The sequence below is a fragment of the Papaver somniferum genome, chromosome 9, assembly GCF_003573695.1.
Source record: "Papaver somniferum cultivar HN1 chromosome 9, ASM357369v1, whole genome shotgun sequence".
Classification (NCBI taxonomy): domain Eukaryota; kingdom Viridiplantae; phylum Streptophyta; class Magnoliopsida; order Ranunculales; family Papaveraceae; genus Papaver; species Papaver somniferum.
In genome coordinates, this window is record NC_039366.1 from 58569938 (window position 1) to 58589677 (window position 19740).

The window sequence follows — 19740 nt, forward strand, 5'->3', positions numbered from 1 at the left end:
CTTAAATCCTCATAACCGCATGATCCTCTCCTGCACGCAGAATTATTACCAAACGAGAGGCTGTTGCGTTAGTCCCAGAGGCATAACGAATGAAAAAGTAAATCAATAATAGTGCTACCTTTTTTTTTAATCTTACGTACCGTTAGTCCCAGAGGCATCGGCACCTCCATAGAATGTAGCCTGACCATTGCCCCATGGTCCAGGCTTGAACTTGGGTTTGTGATGCTTGGCAATTTGACCTTCTATAGGATCAGCAGCAATAAGGCTCCTAACTAGACGAGGCTCGGATCCAGAAACATTGACAACAAGAAGGGAGAGAAACTGAAGCAGCAGCAATCCTCCTGATAAGAGAATACGCTGCTGCATTGTCGAAGACGACAATGACATTTTTGAGCCCAAGGGGCAAAACGTGCCTTGGCAAAATTTGAGCTCTGAATGGTTTCTCTCTCTCCGCAGCACTTAATCCGGCTCCTTACCTCCTACCTACGCTACTTTATTGGTATATTGAGTTCCGGTAGAATGATATTGGCATATATTTATAGTCGCCAGATGAGGTTGGTAATAATTTAGCTGGAGGAGGGACGTAATTCTCTCTTTACCTCTCTTCCTATGGAAAGGTCCGAAGCAGAAGCGGAAAGCTTTTTCTAAATTAGGCAAAAGCTTATTCTGTTATATATGGCTTGATCTTTCTTGCAAAGCAATTTAAATTGACTTGTTTAGAATCCATAAACAAAATTCAACTGATAGTGATACTTGGTCGCAAATAAGCTATAGTTACTATGCTTGTGTCTCGTGGAATTTTAAATTTTGCTCCAGCACACTAGTACTTGTATATAAGCTCCTTGTATGCATCCTTGTTCTTCGAATAATAATCGATCTCCGCCTGTGATTTTATCCATAGGAAACACATGGCATCAGTGAGGATGAATAAAAAATTACAGCTCCAGGTTGTGTAATAGCTCAAAATCATTAACAATGAAACTAGAACTTGTAAAGAAAGGAACATGAAACACAACAAATACTGTACCTTGCGAACACCAATAATAGCTGTGACAAGTTTTTCACCAATAAACTCTTTCAAAAATGCATCTTTCTCTAAAGCTTCTACAGATTCCTCTAGATCATTTGGCAGTCTTTGAAGTCCTTTGACGCAGGCCGGGTTCGTTACTGTACCATAATGATGGTGTTAATAGTGTCGAAAGTGATAAGGATATCAAATGTATTGTGAATGAAGATGGCGAGAAAACATACAAACCGGTTCAGGCAAGCTAAGATGTCTCCGCAAACCATCAGTTCCGGAAGCAATTAGTGAAGCCAATCCCAGGTGTGGATTGGCACAGCCATCGAAAGATTTCAGCTCAAAGTTGCTGACAAGACCATCTGCTATTCCTGGTGGGCATGCAGTCCTCAGTGGAGCTTCCCTGTTTTCAGTTCCCCAGCAATGGTATGCTCCACTCCATGTATTCGGTTGAATCCGATCATAGCTGTGCATTTAATGAATAAATCAATACACATGGATATTCAAAACTTAAAAACTCATTGAGATTGGCTGTTGCAACCATAACCGAGGATCTAATAATTTTCAGAAATATCTAGTCCTTTAGATTAGCCTCTCCTACTGATCTGAAGAATGTTAACGAGAAATGGGAAGTTGTAGAAGAGTTTATTATAATGTGTTGAAAGCTTTCACCAAAAAGGTGAAGAATGCAACCTGTTTGGAAGGGGAGATACAAATGCCAAGACAGAAGAAAGATGACCAAGAACTCCAGCCATGAACTCCTCCGCAATTTTGGACATTCCATACCGAGATGATCCATCATTCGATCCCATAAACACATTCTTCCCATTCTGCGATAGACTTAAATGGACACGGCATCCAGATCCAATGTCATTCAAATCATACCTGAGAGAGAGTACAGGATGACAAATATGTGATGTAAAGAAACAAGGGTTCAACATTCTCAAGAAAAAAACATTTACTAATGAGGAACGGAAAGAGATGGATCCATTTTGACATTAAACTAAATACTTACTTGGGCAGGAAAGTTGCCAGTAAACCATTTTTTCTTGCAACAGCTCTTATAACCTCTCGAGTATATACTAAGTTATCCGCAGCAGAAGTACATACTGCATGCCCTGTAACTATCTCAAATTGACCTTTGCCAGATTCAGCATGCATCTGTACGATTAGGAAAGCTATCACTCAAATAATTAACACATAAAATTTATAGAAGGAAAGCAACAACTTCAAAAACTGATCTTAGCCAAAAGAGATTTTTTACTTCTAAAACACTTGTTCTGGTGTTTATATCTATCATAAAATGCCACGATAAAATATTTACTGAAGTACATGGATCAAGAGATTCTGGTGACACTTCACGGATATCCACCCAAACATAAACATAAAATTAACATGGATATGTTCTACCTGTTCCAATGTAATATTTATAGACTGGAGAGCTGCATTTACTTCCTGAAGAAAAGGGGACGCGACATCAAAACTTTGAGTGGAACTGTAGGGTGTGTGGTCCAACGGTATCCATTCTTCTTTGCCATCCCTATGTAAATGCTTATACAATTGTGATCATCCAAATTGAATGCATGTGACGAATAACCAAAACGGAGAGAAAAAATAGTATACCTTAATATAGCCCTAAAAAGATAAAACTCGTTTTCAAAACCAGCATTCATTTCCTGTAAACAAGTTTTATCAGTTAACCATTGAATGGAGATTTGTTGTACAATGGACTTAACAAACACCCAACACAATACCAAGTTAAATTCATCTTTCAGGACTTTTGACGCCCTTTGTAAAGTCTCTCTTGGACAATATTCCCAAGCTTCGCCAGGTTTAAGTTCCATGTCAGCCAAAACCATTTCCTCCTGCCGAGACCTGCAGGAAAATAATAATGGCTTAATGTGCTAATATCAGTTATAACTAATATCAACATGGACAAAGCTGGTAACCAAAATGAGACAGATAAAGCGTATTAAACAACACATTTTTCGAACCATGGGAGCGTCCTCTTGGTTGACAAATCAGGCATTAGTCTGATTTCACCAGTGCCAGTTAGATTAGTTCCATCAGCTGGACCATCGGTAAATGAAGTCATCCCCATAATTGCAAAAGTTAAACCCACGCCCTTATGCCTGACAACATCATAGAAGCGCTTTGCAGGGATTACCTGAAATGAAAATTTAAAATTGAAGTGCTTTACTAGATCACAGTAATCCCATGTCTTCTAAAAGTATCAATACAATCAAATTTAGTTTAAGGCCTAAGGGAAATCTGCATCTTTAATACCGGAAAAGGTATAATTTGTATTGATTCTAATACACAGGGACCTACATGTAGTAAGTCAATTGTCAATCCTCTTCTTTATAGAAACTAATTATCAAATTACCAACTTACACGACATCGGTGCTGTCCAGAGGCCTCAACAAAGACAACCCGAACAAACACAATACCCTGCTCTGGTACATTAGCTTTTAGTGTTTTAGAGTCATGAGGTGTATCATCGTTTGAAGATGAAGATCCAACAAGCTTTTGGAGCTTGTAAAGTTGAATAGCATTGTTCTTAAAAATGTCTTTGGCTGCTTCCACAGCTTCAGAAATTGTAAGGTCACCATCATCACATGCATCCCGTAGAACAGATGCCACAACTTCTCGTGCTCTCTTCGCACCTGAAGAATCAAAGGAAAGACAGTAAACAACTACAACACCAGTTAACTGCCACGTAAATTGTTTCTAGTTGGTCTCCCATCAGGTTTAGCCAAGCTTTCCAACTAAGAAAATTTCTGGCGCTCACCAGCTTTAGTTAGAAGAACATTTTTGGTTATGAAAAAAATCCAGGCATACCTAAATAGAAGGTTTCTGGAAAAGCATAACCATCGCTGCTGAAAACTACCTGCGAATAATTCTTTGTTTTAGCTTAACAATAGCGAACAAAAAGAGAAATGGAAACTTAATTGGAGTATCACCGTACATTTTCTAAAACATAGTGAAAGCCTGATAAATTTTTCATTTTTCATTTTTTTTTTTTTGAGATAATAACACCAAGATGAGTCAAAGGAGAAAATGACCCACAGATAAACACTTGGATCAGAAATTTGACAAACGAGGTTAGTATTAAATTATTGCCAGCAAACTGGGACATCAACTACCAAGTTCAGAAGAACAAATCTGAATTTTGGTATGATTTCAAGTATGCACATGGGTATATACCATGAATGTTATTCCCACCTACAGAGGTCAACTCATTGTGTTAGGCATCTTTACTAAAGCATGCTGATAATTGGTGATCACCAGTAAAGCTGCTTGCCACATCTTCCTTCCCAGTAGGAAAAATGTCCCCCTAACAATCTCCACTGTTACGAGAACTGATGGACTAATACTCAAATTCCTATAACCCCAGCCAAGCTGTTAGATAGTAATGCACTGAAAGCTTGCGATCTGATTATAACTGTAAATGTAAAGGTACTGCAGATAGTAAAAGCGCTCGGCATGTATTACCTTCTTTGTTGGAGCTAACTCTAATAATTCTTTCACTGATGATATCATCCCATGAATGCTAAGCTTTGGCACTGCCAATCCGAAGTCAAGGTACACCTGATTCCAAATCCATTACATGGTCTAAGAGGGTACCCAAACATTAAAATCAATCTTGCCCATGCTTGCAATATGAAAGACCTCGAACCTGAGGATAGACAGATGCTAGATATGATGCTTCTCTTGAAAATGGATATGATGCGTGTAGAAGCACAATATTACATTTTGAATATCTCTTATCATCAAGAATAGCCCGTAGATGAAAGGGATTACTCAGCCTTAAGTCCAGATCCTTATCCCCGAACCTGGTACCGTTTTTCTTAACTGTGTTAATATTTCTCCATTTGAAGATTAACAAACAGAAGAAAGGGAACATAGGTGAATCAGGGCTTATATTACACAATTGCAAAAATCGGTACATCAGCATAATCAGATAGTAACTGGAGACTAGTAGTTCCAAAAACCAGATGTGCAGCCTCAAGCATACACTGTACGTATAAGGTTAACAAGTGTGCAGAAAAGAAGATGTTACAACTGTATTACCCTGTATGTATCTGTATCGGCAAGTCAAAACTCAGGGCAATGTCCAAACTGCATGTAAATATATAGTCAATAAAGCTCTTATTCTGGATGCGGATAGGCTTTCCAGCTGCAAAGAGACATGGATAGAAATTAGCAATTGATACCATCACCACCTGTAAAAAGAGTCATGTAATAAGGCATCTATTACCACTTAAAGCTTCAAAAAGTCCTTCTTCAGCATCCTTCTTACTAACATTTGGATTAATCTCTAGACCACTTCGATATGCAGCAATGCTCTTCAAACCAACGACTTGATTAGCAACTGTAAGAGGTGTTAATTAAGGAAACAAAATCAGAGAACTAAACTTCATTTATGAATCACAGATGATTTTTATCACACCCATATAATTTAAAGGCCATATCTGGTTAACATTGTAATAATAAATGCAAATGAAACACGATTAAATTTAAAAGGATATGATTTCATTTTCGTTGCGAAGATATCAGTAAACAAATCCAATGTCCATTTCGAACCATTTGGTATTTCCTGAAAGAAGAAAACAACTGCTCTCGTCAATCCATTATTTGTACAAACCAGCTATACAACTAAGTGGTTCGCCTTCAATTTAACCCACATAGAGCAATTATATTTGATCAAGTCACAAACATTACATTGTCAAATGCCAGCTCACGCCAAAACTGATAAAACAAGTATATTTACAAGGTAATGGTGACCAAAACCACCATTTGGATAATAAAAATCCTAATGCAGGATTTATAGTTGAACTAGGTGAATTCGCAGGCGGCAACTCAGAGGTCTACTAGACTCTCATAACCCATTTGGAATGGTTCTCATTAAAACTATCACCCATATTGTCATCACTCCTATGAAATTGGAAACCTATAAATAAATTACCAAGAAAATTGACTGTTAATCAAAATGTAACTGTTCCAGATTAAGACAATTGTATAAACTTCTAACTTAATTTTTAACAACATTGAACCTAACTAGGAGCAGATACATTAACAGGTAGCAATCCTAGTACTCTTTTCTCTGTATATTTGAATGTAGACGAGTTTCAACCTATGATGAGTATTATCAACCAATGAATTTACCACCGTACTAGCGAGCATATACGAAAATCTAGGTACATAAAGCGAAAAAAAACATAGACACGAAATTGAAGAAATACATTATCGAAAAGAATTGTAAAGATTAAAATGTCTAGAAACTCACATCATTAAGAATCTTCTCAGCAAAGTATTCAATCCTTAAGATTCTAGCAACAACTGGTGCAACACTCTTATGCCACTCGAGGTCATGCATTTTATCAAACTCAAGTCCATCATCAATTAACAAGACAGAAACTTTTGTAGCTTTAAAGCATTCTGAACTAATCGATTCCAGTCCAGCTGATTTCCTATATTCTTCAATACCGTTCAAAGTTTTCTCACAACCATATAATTCTGCAATATCTCTTACACTTCTCTGTAAATTCATCAAAAAGAAATCCAAAAAATCAGAAATTTGAAATTCAAGTCAACTTGTACTGTAGTAAAAAAAGTAGTGAACTGTAGAGTTGAAGAGTGAGTGAGATAGTTCAAGTACCTTGAAAGAAAGAGTATGAGGAGCAAAAGATAAAGCATCACCATCAGCTTCAGAGAAACATTTGATGAAAGGAAAAGTTGAATTTATAGATACTAAATTATGAGCATGGTTATCAACTATATCCATTTTCTCTATTGTTTCTATTATCACATCATATTCATCACCATACTTCTTCATCTCTCTGAACTCTCTAACTCTAACTAACAATCTCTCTGTCTGGTTAGCTGAATGACTTTGATTTCTTGATTTTGGGCTGAACAAACTGAGACTTTTTTGTTTAGTTAGGAGAATGTCCAAAATTTTGTCTGTTGATTCGGTGTGTCATGGCTAGAGCTGGCAAACAAGCCAAAACCCGCGGGTTAACCCGTGCCCGGCCCGTGAAAATCCGAACCCGGCTCGGCTGGTTTCAAAACAAGCCGGGTTCGGGTTGGAGAAATGCCGGCTTGTGAGTAAACGGGTTAACCCGTCCCGGCCCGGGAACTCGCGGGTTGAACCCGTAAACCCGTAATGCTATCAACGGCTGAGATCGTAAGATCTAACTTCTCTCTTATATAACTCCTCAAACAAAAAATTTCTCAGTTCCTCCAAAACCTAAAATCTCCGCTGCGGCTCAGAAGAAGGAAACGAAAGGCTTTCTAGGGTTTTCTTCATCATGGTAAGAAGATTCGTGGTTCATTAATTCGTTGTTCGTTTCATTAGTCATTTCTATTGATGATTCTGATTCTGATGGTGTTGTTGTATTTTTCAGGTTCTCTCAAATGATATCGATCTGTTGAATCCAAAACCTGATTTGGAGAAGAGGAGGCACAAGCTTAAGCGTTTGGTTCAATCCCAAACTCCTTCTTCATGGTAACTACTCCTAGTACTAATCACCATCTTCATCATTATCAATCTCTTATCTATGATTTCATTTTATTGAATCTGATTTGGGTTTATTTGCTTGTTTGTGTTTATGTGTTTCTATGGAAATTGTTGCAAAATTGGATGATTTCAATTTTTCGGAACTAACTTGAAGTTCCACTATTGTGTTTTTGCTAGCCTGCCTGCCTGTCAACGAAACTGCTTCCCATTCAATTTGTATGTATTTGAGAATAATTTTGGAAACGCTTTAACTTGTTGGATGTTTTTGAGATGTCAATGTTCCAATTTGCTTGATCACTTTAATGGGAGGACATCATTTGCAGTCTAAGAGACACTCCCTAATTGATGTTGCGATCAAATGTGAACTCAGACTGTCTCGGAGACTTTTCGAGTAACGTTCTTTGGCCTCATTCTTTTTATTGAGTTATTATTTGTACATCTAATTGGGGTTTGTAATGAATGGTTTGATTCTGTAGTTTGTGATGGGACATTCTTTCCGTCTCTCCACGATGAGATGTCTGCAATTGTGGGTTGTTTCAACCGGCGTGCACAGAACCTGCTACAAGTTCATTTATCTTCGGGTTTCAGAAAGTATTTTACATGGATTAAGAGAAAACTTGTGAAAGGAAATCACGTTGCTATGGTTGAAGAAGGCAAAAAAGGTTTACTACATATCTTTGCAGGTTATGCGGTTGGAGGAGGACATGTATTGCATATGGTTTGTGATTTAACAATAGCTGCTGACAATGCCGTTTTTGGCCAGACAGGTCCAAAGGTACTCGTATTATGCTTGTTTTATGAGCATTCTTTGGAATGTTAATTTTTTAATGCATATCTAGAAATTGCACACTAGAATTATTTTTCTGATCTCCTCAAAATACCTTTTACGGTGGATTTGTGCAGGTTGGAAGTCTTGACGCAGGTTATGGAAGTTCCATCATGTCTCGTTTAGTAAGTGTTGAAACTGAATTCTCTGGCGCAGTGGGGGAATCATAGCCCTTAACATGTTATTTTTCTTCTGGTGGTGGTTTACCAGGTCGGGCCGAAAAAAGCACGTGAAATGTGGTTTCTAGCTCGATTTTACAATGCTTCTGAAGCAGAGAAGATGGGGCTAGTAAACGTCGTAGTACCGGTGAGTTTATTACAATCAACTACTCAAGGGGGCTACTGTATTGTTTTCAGCATTTTGTGTTTTTGATAGACAACAACTTTTTTTGTCTTTTCCCTTGAATTTCTGCCACCATTGCCAATTTGCTTGTGTATGGAAGATTTCGGCAGTGACAGCGACATTTCTTCTGCAAGAAGGTTTTCCCACTTTACTTTTTACCCCAACAGGATACTACTATGGATGTAGGGTGGCAGCAGTCAACCTCGTCGGCAATACAAGCCGAAGGAATGTCTCGCTTCACTGCTGTCTAGTGGGCACAAAAACTAACAATTATGCTGTCAGATATTAAGTGCCAAGGATGCTTCAACATGTAAGTAGTAGTTATTACTTGTATTTTTCAGTTTTTCTTGTGATTTTGGAGAATATATGAATATTTGAATCTTTGTGTTGTTGTTGGATTTTTGAAGGCAGAACAACTGTATTCAGTCACTCACAAACAGTGGTTGTATGTGGAAATTGTCAAACTGTCTTGTGCCAACCAACTGGAGGTAAAGCTAGACTTACCGAGGGATGCTCATTCTGGAGAAAGGGAGATTAAGCGGTTGCGATAAGGGAATGTTGTAGTCGATATTCATTATTACTAGTAGAACAATGTAGATTATATAGTGTTTGTTTTTAGCTAAATAATGGCTCCAAAATTTGATCTCATTTAGGATATGTTCTTAAGGTATAAAACGGGCGGGCTAACCCGTGAACCCGCGGATTAAACCCGTTACGGGCACGGGTTGAAGAAATGACAACCGTGGAGAATTTCAACCCGCGGGTTTCAACCCGTATCAACCCGAACCCGTGGAACCCGCAACGGGCAAGCCCCGGCCCGCCCGTTTACCAGCTCTAGTCATGGCCATGGAGATAACACATAAGAAATGTGATAGGACACGCCTTTCTTCTTCAGTGCTCCATTTGTACCCTTATATTAGAATGAGAATTGCGTAGAGACCCAAAATTGGTTAATGGGAAATAAGTCAACAAGTGCATTAAAATGAGGTTGGACTTGGGTAAATGTGCACCGACCGGAAATCCCACTGATCTTAAGTTTAAGCCTAGTTTGGTATTGCTGTGAGTTTTACAAAAGTGCTTTCCTGTTGTGCGTTGTTGTGCTGTGCTTTAAAAATAAAGTAGTCAGACGTTTGGTAAACTATAATATTTAAAGTGTTGTGGAACCAATAAACTGTAAATTCTGTTTGGTAAATTATCATGTTGAAGTGATTATGATGTGGCTAATGACGAAAATAGACATGATTTTATTTATTTATTTCAATTACATCTTTTAATAATAAAATATTTTTTTTATTTTGAATATTATTTAAATAAAGATAAAAAAAAATTCTTATTCATATTTTAAATTTATTCTAATTTTTAATATTTACATTTAAATATTATTATTATTGTTGTTGTTGTAATTATTATTTTATAAAAAAAAATAATAAAATTTGATTAGTGGATAATTGTACATAAATAAATATTTAAGGGTTGATTTTGTCTTTTTAATATAATAACAAGGTTAAAATAGAGAATCAATTAATTTAAATTGAGTGGGTCCACAACTTCTACTTTTACTGCTTTTAAAAGAACAATTAATTTGGGGATATTGATTACTTCCCCCAACCCATGGTGTGTGCTAAGGGGTGATTTTTGGGTATGAAAATATTAAAATACCTTTTGATTAATTAAAAAACATTTATGAAAAGACTACTATACCCTTTCCCCTAAAATTTAAAATCTAAAAACCAAACCAAATATTCCTCATTTCACATCAGTTCCGGCATTGACCTAGGTTTAGGTTTTGAAAAAAAAAAAATCATCGTTCTTCGTCGATTAATCGTCGATTCAAAAATTTCTTCGTCGATTAACCTACCTGAATCATAAACAATGCCTCCACGAAAGAAAACGAATGCCTAATCGAACTCAAAATCGATTGCTCAACAAAAACAGGAACAAAGAATTGCTAAGATTGCTCAAGAGCAAGAAGAAGAACAAGCAGCGGATTCGGACAATCAACCTCTCGCAACCATGACTTCTGTGAGAAGGTAAGTGATTTTAAACTACTTTATGAGTGTTTTAATCGATTTATAGCAATTGTTTTAGGTTAGAATAGCGAACCCTAGCTGAAGCAGTTGAGTTTCAGTGATTACCGGCACTGAAATATGTATGAATACGGTGCCGGTTTTACCTTCAGGCATTCAATCTAGGATGAATGCAATGCCAGTTTCACTCCGCATATTCACCAGAAACTGAATTTTAGATACCGGCATAGAAATTGGGTCGAATTCCCTGCCGGTTCTTGGTACCGGCAGTCATTTATAACTATTCGTGTATGCCGGTAGTGGTCTAAAAACATACAGGAAAGTTTATGAATTTGTCACCAGTACCGGTATAGACTTTTGGTTGCAATGTATGTCGGTTTATAATACCGGCATTATTTTGTAAAATTCGAGCATGCCGGTAGTGGACTTAAACCATACAGAAGAGTTTATGAATTTGTCACCAGTACCGGCATAGATATTTAGGTTGATTCGAATGCCGGCACCAGGTTACGGCATGGAATTGATTTATTTCGAGCATGCCGGTAGTGGACTTAAAACATACAGGAAAACTTAAGAATTTGTCACCTAAACCGGCATAGATTTTTAGGTTGATTTGAATGCCGGCACCAGGTTACGGTATGGAATTGATTTATTTCGAGCATGCCGGTAGTGGACTTAAAACATACAGGAGAATTACATATGATTACCGGCATTGTCGACAGTCATTGTTTAATTCCGGAACAGACAACCGGCGTGCTTTGTTTCAGTAAGTCAATGCCGGTAGAAAAACTGAAAGTGAGTTGTCTCACATTCATTTCGTGTGATTTTATGATATAGGTCAAAATCCAAGGAGGCTAACAAAAGAAAAACTAAAGATGCGGTCACTAAGAGAAGAAGGAAAGACGGTCTTGATACTCCTCAATCTCTCCCTCCTCGAGGGAAAGATGAAGGTCGTAAAAATCGTTTGGGGCTGAGACAAGAGTGATAATTTGGGAGAGTGGTGGTGACCGTAGTCGAGCTGTAATTCGTGACCACGATGATCAAGATGAGCCAGATGAAGAGGAAAGTGAGGATGAAGATAATGTGGTTCCTCCAAGTCAATTAGCAAGCCAAAGCGAAGTTGGTGGTCCAAGTCAACAACTAACACAAGGCAATGGCAAGAAGGGAAATGGCAAAGTGAAAGTTAAAGGTTCCCACCTTCCTCATATTAATGACATGATACCTGACCTTGAACGTGGTAGAATTTGGGGTGAAGCTCCGGAACCGAAAACACTATTTGGATACAAGCACTCGTGGGCTCGTACTATCTATCAAACCTATGTAAGTATTTTTTATCTTTTGCATATGTATTGTTGTGTACTTATGTAAAATATCTTAATTGTATTGTCTCCTAATTGTAGGATCATACGAAGGCTGTGCGTGTTTGCCGAAACCAAGCCGCGGATTGTTGGAAATTGTCCGATGAATGTGAAGAGGTCCAACAAATAGTAATGGAATCTGGTCTATATGCTTTGGTTGAAAATTATGTGAAGCCTGATTCTGTGACTGTCAATTGCTTCGTCGAAAGGTATCATGGTGAAACCGATACCATGCACTTCCCTTTTATGGAGATGACCTTCATCCATGATGATGCTCAAAACATTCTAGGCTTGAATGTTATCGGCAAATCAATTGCAGACGGAGTTGAGTCTCTCAACCTAGAATGGTCGAAGTTGCACGCTCTGACTAAGAAGCTGTTGGGTTGGGACTACAAAACTTTTGTGGAAAGCTTTTATGAATCCAAGTCTGGTAGGACAAAGACAATCAAGTTGACGCTGCTTAAGAAGAAGTTTGAAAACACAAAGCAAAGAAGTTTGGAGGATGGATGGGACCCTGAAGAAATTCGTTATATTGCCGCTGCATACCTGTTATACATCTTGGGCACTTGGGTATTCCCTGACACTAATGGAAACAGGGTTAGTGCGAACTACCTTCAGTACTTGGATCCATTGGAAGATGTCTATGCTTATTCTTGTGGCACCGCGGTAATGGCACATTTGATGATGGAGATGAGAAGGGCCTCTAAGGCTAAAACCAACCAATTTATCGGGAATTTCACTCTACTGCAGGTAATTTTGTTTTTAAACTTATGTTATTATGTATATTGTTCACATGTACCCTTATCGTGAACTTATAAACAAAACTTATTGCTTCATCTTGTAATAGGTGTGGGCTTATGTACACTTCCCCACCTTGTTCAAGGACTGAACCTCCTTGAAGATCAAAGACCTTCCCGAACCCGATACGCCTATAGCTAGGAAATACGAGTTCAACAACACTCTGAAGCCCGGTAACATAGGTCGACTGATCGATATGAGGTTGGCTTTGGACGCGATGAGTACCCAAGATGTTGTCTTCGACCCTTACAAGGAGGTTAGAGGAAACCTCCAAGTTTTGAGGTATGCTAATGTTGCATTCTACCATGGGCCGTTGTTCCACCCAAAAGGATAAGTTATGGCCAATCCTACACGTGTGATGCGCCAACTTGGATTCAAGCAATTATCACATATCAAGACGGACTCTTTTCAATGTTTTGTTCTTGACCTTTCTCGGTGCTTTTCAACTCCTAATCGGTTGCATGTAAAGTATAATGCAAAACCGGATCCAACAGATTGGAGGGATAGGGAACCACGTCGTTTGGTAGATATTAGTCAGTGGGATAAGTGGTAGCTTGCGTAAAACGGTGATGAGGTTGATGCCGACTACATGGAAGATTACCTGCAATTATCACATTCTTTTGTCGTCCGCCCGGATGACGTCAAAGTTCCACCCCGGAAACACCCTCCCGTTCCAACTCCTGCACATGCACCACCTACGATCGCCCAACTTAATAAGACCGTTGGATTGCTAGTAAGTATTGTTAATTACTTAGTCGTTTAATGTACACATAATCTTATATTACCATATAGATACTAATTATGTGTTGTATGTATGAAACTAGCGGCGTCGGCTTGGCAAGTTGAGGAAGCAATTATGTTGCAAGTACGATGACGGAGCGGGGCTATCCAATGAAGAAGTGAAGGAATTCGTGGAGAAGCTTGATAAAATTGAAGAAACCGACCCTAGTGCAAGGGATTTGTTCGGTGAAATTAGGAAGAAATCGACACAAAAGAAGCAAAAGACCAATTGATTAATTATTTAGTTGTGTTTCTTTTTCTGGATGGTGGTTGTTACGTCTTGAACAATTACGAACTTATTTTCGTTTGTACCTCATGGTTAACTCTTTAGTTGTTTGGTTTGCTTTTAGTTTTTTGTTACCTGGATTAAGAACATTTAAGCAGAATCCAGTTGTTTGGTTTGTGTTGAACATGTTTAGGTTTCGAGTGATTGCTTTATGTTGAACATGTTTAAATTTCTAATGAAATGCTATTTTTGCAAGATTTAGTTACTACAGCTTCCGGCATGGAAAAGCTTTGGTTCAACAACGCCGGTACAGGTTCCGGCATGCGAGAAAATTACAGTTCATTGCCGGTTTCTGGTACCGGCAAGGAAATGGTTCATAAAACCATACCGGAACTAGAAGATTAAAAATTTCATGTTCCTGTATAGAATTTGGAAGGTACCGGCATAGTCGTTTTTCTACAATCTATGCCGGTTTTATGATTTTTTTCCCAAACTTTCATAGTCGACAGAAAACCGGCACTGTAATATTGGTTGCTTCTATGCCGGCAGTCTGCTAGTTTTGAGTATAAATCCATTTCGAATGTTCTTTTATTTCATTCCTAAGAAGTCTATTACATTGGATTTGATACTTTAAATTAATTCATGCTAAAAAAACATAGAATGGATTACATTTGGGGTAAAGATTAACTATTTTCATCCCTTTTCAACAATTGCGGAACCTTTGAGCGTTTCCCGAATATGTTCGAAGACATCGTCCGGGATGGGAGTGTCAAGGATCAGCTTCATTGGTTCTTCTTCTCTTTCAACATATTACTTTCCCTTCATATAACACCCATCACACCCATCGATAGGTTTGTATTGTCCCTTGTGGTTTTCTCTTGACTCTGCTAGTTCAACAACTTTGTCAAACCATTGAAACTCATCGCACTTTGGGTGATTCAAACACCTTAGAAACATTCTCCCATTTTCAGCATCATCAGTTTTTACAATCCAAAACCGGCGTGTCCCAGTAAGAGAAGATTATATTAGTTATGTGTCATAGTAGTGAAGATTATATTGTTAGTAAAGTTTATTCTACTTACTTTTCAAATAGAGCTAGATGATGAATCTCCCATCCCTTGTGAAGCTTTAACCATGCTTGATTTCTTGAGAGAAGGATTTTTGTTATTTGGTGGGTGGTTTGTGTAGATTTTTCCCAAGGAATGGGGGGTATTATATACAAATGAATCACCAACGGTCTTATTTTTCAAAAAACTAGCCGTTTTTTTTTTGAATTTCACAAACACCGGCATAGTCGCTATTATAGATCCAATGTCGGTTCTTTGTAACGGAATTAATGTTGTTGTACAAACATGCCGGTAATAGTTGCATATTTGGCTCAATCTCTGTGAAGAAATTCCCTTGTACCGGCATGGTTAGCTTATGGCAAAACTGTACCGGTACTTGTTGCCGGCATCTTATGTCACAATTACCTCAATGCTGGGTTTGGTGATTTTCAAAAAAAATAGTCGTTGAGGTTTTTCTCTATATAAAGTGAGCTAATACTTGGGCCCAAAAGTCCAAAACTCGTGTGTTCTTATATATTTCCTTGAGCATCTTAACTTAGAAACCCTAAACCCTAGAATAATTATCTATAAATAGCTTAGTATAGTACCTAATCTCATATACAACAAATGGCATCTTTCGACTCGGAGGAAGATTTAGCAATCACCCAAGCATGGTACGTCGAAACTCGTCCTTCAACTATAGATAACAACACGCGGGATTCCATGTGGTTGAAGACTTTTAACAAATTTATTCACGATTACGGTAACCCGAAAGGAAGAACTGCCAAACAAATCGAGGAACGACACGACATCATCCTAAATGCGGTGGTTAAGTATCTAAAAATGAAACACCGGATCAATCAAGCTACCCGCAATACATTGTCCCCTCAGCAACTCGTAAGTATCTTTATGGTTAATTCGACATAATCTACTCGTTTGCAAATTTTATGAATCAAACAAAGTTTGTGTGTTGTTTTTGTAGCATCAAGCCGTGAAAACGCGTTACTTACAAGAAAAGGGGGAAGCATTCATGTTTGAAGCCAACGTCAACTATATTGTAACCAAAGTCACGGAGTACCACCATCTGGGTGAATCGGAGACGGATTCTTCTTAAGAAGATTGATAGTTTAGTGGTGTTTGCTTAGGTTTTTAGGGCATTTGGCTAGGTATTTCGTAACGTTTTGTGGGTAGATCTCTGTGTAAACCCTCACGAGACTATAACTCGTCCACTAGGGTCGCCTAGGGATTTAAAGGCTTGATGCACGTGCTAAGTGCATTCGTTGTTCCGTCGACAAGGATTACATTTGAAATAAATTACATTTCTGGCATTCTATGTTTACATAATTCCATGCCGGTACCAAGAACCGGCATGGATTTTATATATTTATTGCATGCCGGTATAAAGTGTCAAGCACTATATTGTTTCTGTGTATGATAAACCAGGTACCGGCATTGATGATATATACAAAACAACGCCGGCTACAACTTCCGACGCGTCGTTTATCCTTATTACTATGCCGGCAAATTAAAAATTCAAATTTTTGCAAGTACAACTTCATTGATTGAGTACAATAACGGCCATATTTGGGCACCATCCTATAAATACACTTTTTTCTCCCTACAAAACAACACACACCTGGTTCCATATACTCTAAAAGGCTAATATCATTATATAATATTTCTAACTCTACCAATACCTCAACATACAAAGCAATGACATCCTTTGATTCAAATGAAGATTTGGCGATCACCAAAGCTTGGTACGCGAAAACTCGAGCTAGGAGCCAGTCCTCCGTAAGGGTGGATTTCGTGACCTTTTGGGGTAAGGTATACAACAAATATAGGCAAGAGTTTGGGAATCCGAATAGAAGAAGTGTTCAACAGATTCATGATAGGAACCAAGTCATCGAAAGTGCGATACTTGCTTATTTAGAAATCCAAAAACCAATTTTCAATGATCCCCACTTTAACTTGTACATTGACCAATTTGTAAGTATTGTTGTGGTTTATTTTACGTGATCCATGTTGTTTGATCTTCATACTAAACACCACTAACCAAGTAAGTTTGTGTTATGTTTTTGTAGCATGAAGTAGTCAAAACGCGCTACTTGGAGGAAAAGGGGGAAGCATTCGCATTCGATTCAAGCTACCAATTCATGAAATACAAAATCCCGAAGTATGCCCCGGAGATGATGGAGGGTGTATCGTCCTCGGACAAAGATTGATGGCTTTAGAATTTTGTGTGTAGGTTTTGTGGGTAGATCTCTATGTAAACCCTCACGAGACTATAACTCATCCACTAGGATCGCCTAGGGGTTCAAAGGATTGATGCACATGCTAAGTGCATTCGTTGTTCCGTCGACAAGGATCAAATTTCAAATAAATTACATTTCCAGCATTTTATGTTTGCATATTTCCGGCATGGATCTTTTATATTATTATTTGCTGGAATTAAGTGTCAAAATTCTGAGTGCAATAAAAAATGTTCCGGCTTTTTATTTATATACATTAGCGTGCCGACAATCGTTTCCGGCATTGTCGAAAATCTAACGTTCACTGCCGGAATAGAGCATTCAATGCATAACGGCTATATTTTTGAACCATAAACCAGTAAAGACCATTTCCGGCGCGGGATCTAAGATACTGACAATGCCGGAATGTTAAAGTGGAAAAGAGCCGTTGTGTCCTAATCTATTTAAAGGAATGGATACACTTATTGCAGTTGATACCTCAAAAAAAAAATATAGGTGACCTCCACCACATCTCTCTCATGGCAAAGAAATCACGAACTACCGATTTCAGAGATTTTTTATATGAAAAAAAAAAATCCACTCCGATAGGGAATCAATCATCATCCACCACCAACTCAATTCCCATGATACTAGAAAAACTTAAAAGGAAGGAGCCAACCACCAAGTCACTTGCCGAAATGGAAGAAGAGATACTTAGAAGGAAAAGAGTAGAAGAAGAGGAAGCAATACAAGAAAAATATCGCAAAGAAACTAAATAGATAATCGAACGTGTAAGACAAGCGAACATAGAAGCGGATGTTGAGGAAGAAACCGAATAGATTAAAATTACTTCATAGTTACGGATTTGCCCGAAGACGACCGCCCTTCAAACCTTTTTTGGGGTCTTGTTGCGGATGGTAATATGTCGAGGTTATATGACGGTAAGTGCAAGAAACGCAAAATGGATTACGGGGATGAGTTTGTAGCGAATCGGACAATTGTCGTTGTTAAAGAAATATTCAAAACATCTGCGTTGTATCCCGCGATTAAAAATTATGTCGCCACTGATACCGTCACGACGAACTGCTTTTTGGATCGGTTTTTTGGTGAAACTGATACCATGCATTTTCCTTTTGGCGAGATGACCATTATCCCTGAAGATGTCCAAAGGATAATAGGTCTAGAGGTTCTTGGGAAAGCCGTTAAGGTAGGAGATGACTCTAAGGACCTTGGATGGGACAAAATCTATGAGCTGACTTCTAAGTTGTTTAGATGGGACAAGGAAACCACTTTGGCAAATATGTACAAGACAAAGCGTTCCCAAACAAAGACCATCACATTCGTCAAACTCATTGAATTGTTTGGGAACACGAAGAACAAGGAATTGAATCCCGAACAAGTTCAGCAAACTGTCGTTGCTTATATGTTGTTCATCTTGGGCTCCGCTATATTCCCTGACGCTAATGGTAACAAGGTGCATACGAACAACCTACAATACTTGGATCCGTTGGAAAAGGTTCATGAGTATTCATGGGGCACTGCTTTCTTGGCACATTTTTTGGAAGAAATGCGTCGAGCTTCTAAGGCTTACGCCCGTCAATTTAATGGGAATTTCACTGTAATTCAGGTATAGTGAACTACTTATTTTTTGATTGTTGTCATTAAATTTGTTAGTTTCCAATTATTTATTTTCTTATACATTTCATTGGAACGATCTTTCATTGGCGTAGGTATGGGCTTATGAACACTTCACAAAATTGTTCATACGGTATAAAGGATTGGAGGTTGTCCCTGATTATCCACAGAATAGGCCTCTAGGTCAGAAATACTTCTTCAACAATACCCCAAGGCCCAATAACAAGAAACGGCTATTAGCAATGATATTGGCTTTGGATTTGATGGTTGTCCAAGATGTCGTGTTTGACCCATATAGGAATTCCAGAGGAGTTCACTTCGAAAGGCGTGACAATGTTTCATTTTACAACGGACCGTTATTTCATCCAAAAGGATTTGTTATGCACAACCCTCGATGTGTAATGCGCCAACTTGGGTACAAGCAGAAAGATCTCACGGATACATCTTATCAGAAGTTCTCTCATGACTTTCCTAAATGTCAATCAAACGAGAACAATACTCTCGTAGTTTACGACCCAAAAGCTATTCTTGCGCATTGGAGTGAGAGGGAAGAACAAGGACTTTTGTTGGATAGGGATGATTGGGAATTGGCTGAAAACGGTTATGAGAGTGAACCAACCTTCTTAAGAGGCCATCGGAAGTACTTGCATCCTTATGTTGTACGCCCGGATGTGGTAGAAGTTCCTCCACCACCAGCACGTCCCTCCACAACTCCGAAAACTGTACCCGCACTTCTACACCTCGTTACGTTGTTGGTACGTACGTCTTGTTCATTAGTAATCTTTTAATATATATCTATGAAGTTATACAATTGTACATACTAAGTACATGTTTAATAATTCCTTAACAGCGTAAGCGGATCGGAAATTTGTCAAAGTTCGTTAAGAAAAAGAACAAGGAAGGAGAGGTACTGACCAAGAAAGAAATGGA

General features: G+C 38.3%; 2 protein-coding genes and 1 long non-coding RNA gene across 5 annotated transcripts; 2 read left to right on the forward strand and 1 right to left on the reverse strand.

Moving 5' to 3' along the window:
• Positions 1-658: 658 nt before the first annotated feature.
• On the reverse strand, positions 659-6978 carry LOC113314391 (protein fluG-like). Of its 3 annotated transcripts, none has more exons than XM_026563185.1 (18): positions 6681-6978; positions 6309-6560; positions 5551-5618; positions 5283-5395; positions 5093-5198; positions 4698-4854; positions 4514-4609; positions 3860-3908; positions 3413-3684; positions 3013-3185; positions 2773-2893; positions 2642-2694; positions 2429-2558; positions 2034-2179; positions 1712-1903; positions 1252-1484; positions 1028-1167; positions 659-883 (listed from the first exon to the last, which is right to left on the reverse strand). In XM_026563185.1, exons 1-18 carry the CDS (start codon positions 6855-6857, stop codon positions 821-823), a joined length of 2541 nt encoding a protein of 846 aa, XP_026418970.1. In that variant the 5' UTR covers positions 6858-6978; the 3' UTR covers positions 659-820. The 3 variants fall into 3 exon arrangements, with proteins under 3 accessions (XP_026418970.1, XP_026418969.1, XP_026418972.1); XM_026563184.1 differs by having other exon boundaries at positions 5280-5395; XM_026563187.1 differs by lacking the exon at positions 659-883 and having other exon boundaries at positions 1032-1167; positions 1256-1484; positions 5280-5395.
• Positions 6979-7198: 220 nt separating this feature from the next.
• LOC113307572 lies at positions 7199-7751 on the forward strand. Its single transcript, XR_003339183.1, has 3 exons — positions 7199-7335; positions 7429-7529; positions 7719-7751. It is a non-coding gene; the product is annotated as an uncharacterized LOC113307572 (long non-coding RNA).
• Positions 7752-7808: 57 nt separating this feature from the next.
• On the forward strand, positions 7809-8895 carry LOC113311995 (1,4-dihydroxy-2-naphthoyl-CoA synthase-like). The gene is made up of 5 exons (XM_026560773.1): positions 7809-7932; positions 8018-8316; positions 8445-8492; positions 8578-8673; positions 8743-8895. The coding sequence occupies exons 1-5, from the start codon at positions 7887-7889 to the stop codon at positions 8893-8895; spliced, it is 642 nt and encodes a 213-aa protein (XP_026416558.1). The 5' UTR covers positions 7809-7886.
• Positions 8896-19740: the final 10845 nt, after the last annotated feature.

What these genes read in the sequence shown, in the direction of transcription:
- LOC113314391 (XM_026563184.1), bottom strand. Translation starts at nt 6,857, where the DNA reads ATGAAGAAGTATGGTGATGAATATGATGTGATAATAGAAACAATAGAG. An exon ending in ACCAAGAGGACGCTCCCATG is followed by an intron (nt 2,894 to 3,012) that starts GTTCGAAAAATG and finishes ATTTTCCTGCAG; the next exon opens with GTCTCGGCAGGAGGAAATGG. An exon ending in CTTTTTAGGGCTATATTAAG is followed by an intron (nt 2,559 to 2,641) that starts GTATACTATTTT and finishes GCATTTACATAG; the next exon opens with GGATGGCAAAGAAGAATGGA.
- LOC113311995 (XM_026560773.1), top strand. Translation starts at nt 7,887, where the DNA reads ATGTTGCGATCAAATGTGAACTCAGACTGTCTCGGAGACTTTTCGA. An exon ending in CTGTCTCGGAGACTTTTCGA is followed by an intron (nt 7,933 to 8,017) that starts GTAACGTTCTTT and finishes TTGATTCTGTAG; the next exon opens with TTTGTGATGGGACATTCTTT. An exon ending in TTGGCCAGACAGGTCCAAAG is followed by an intron (nt 8,317 to 8,444) that starts GTACTCGTATTA and finishes GGATTTGTGCAG; the next exon opens with GTTGGAAGTCTTGACGCAGG.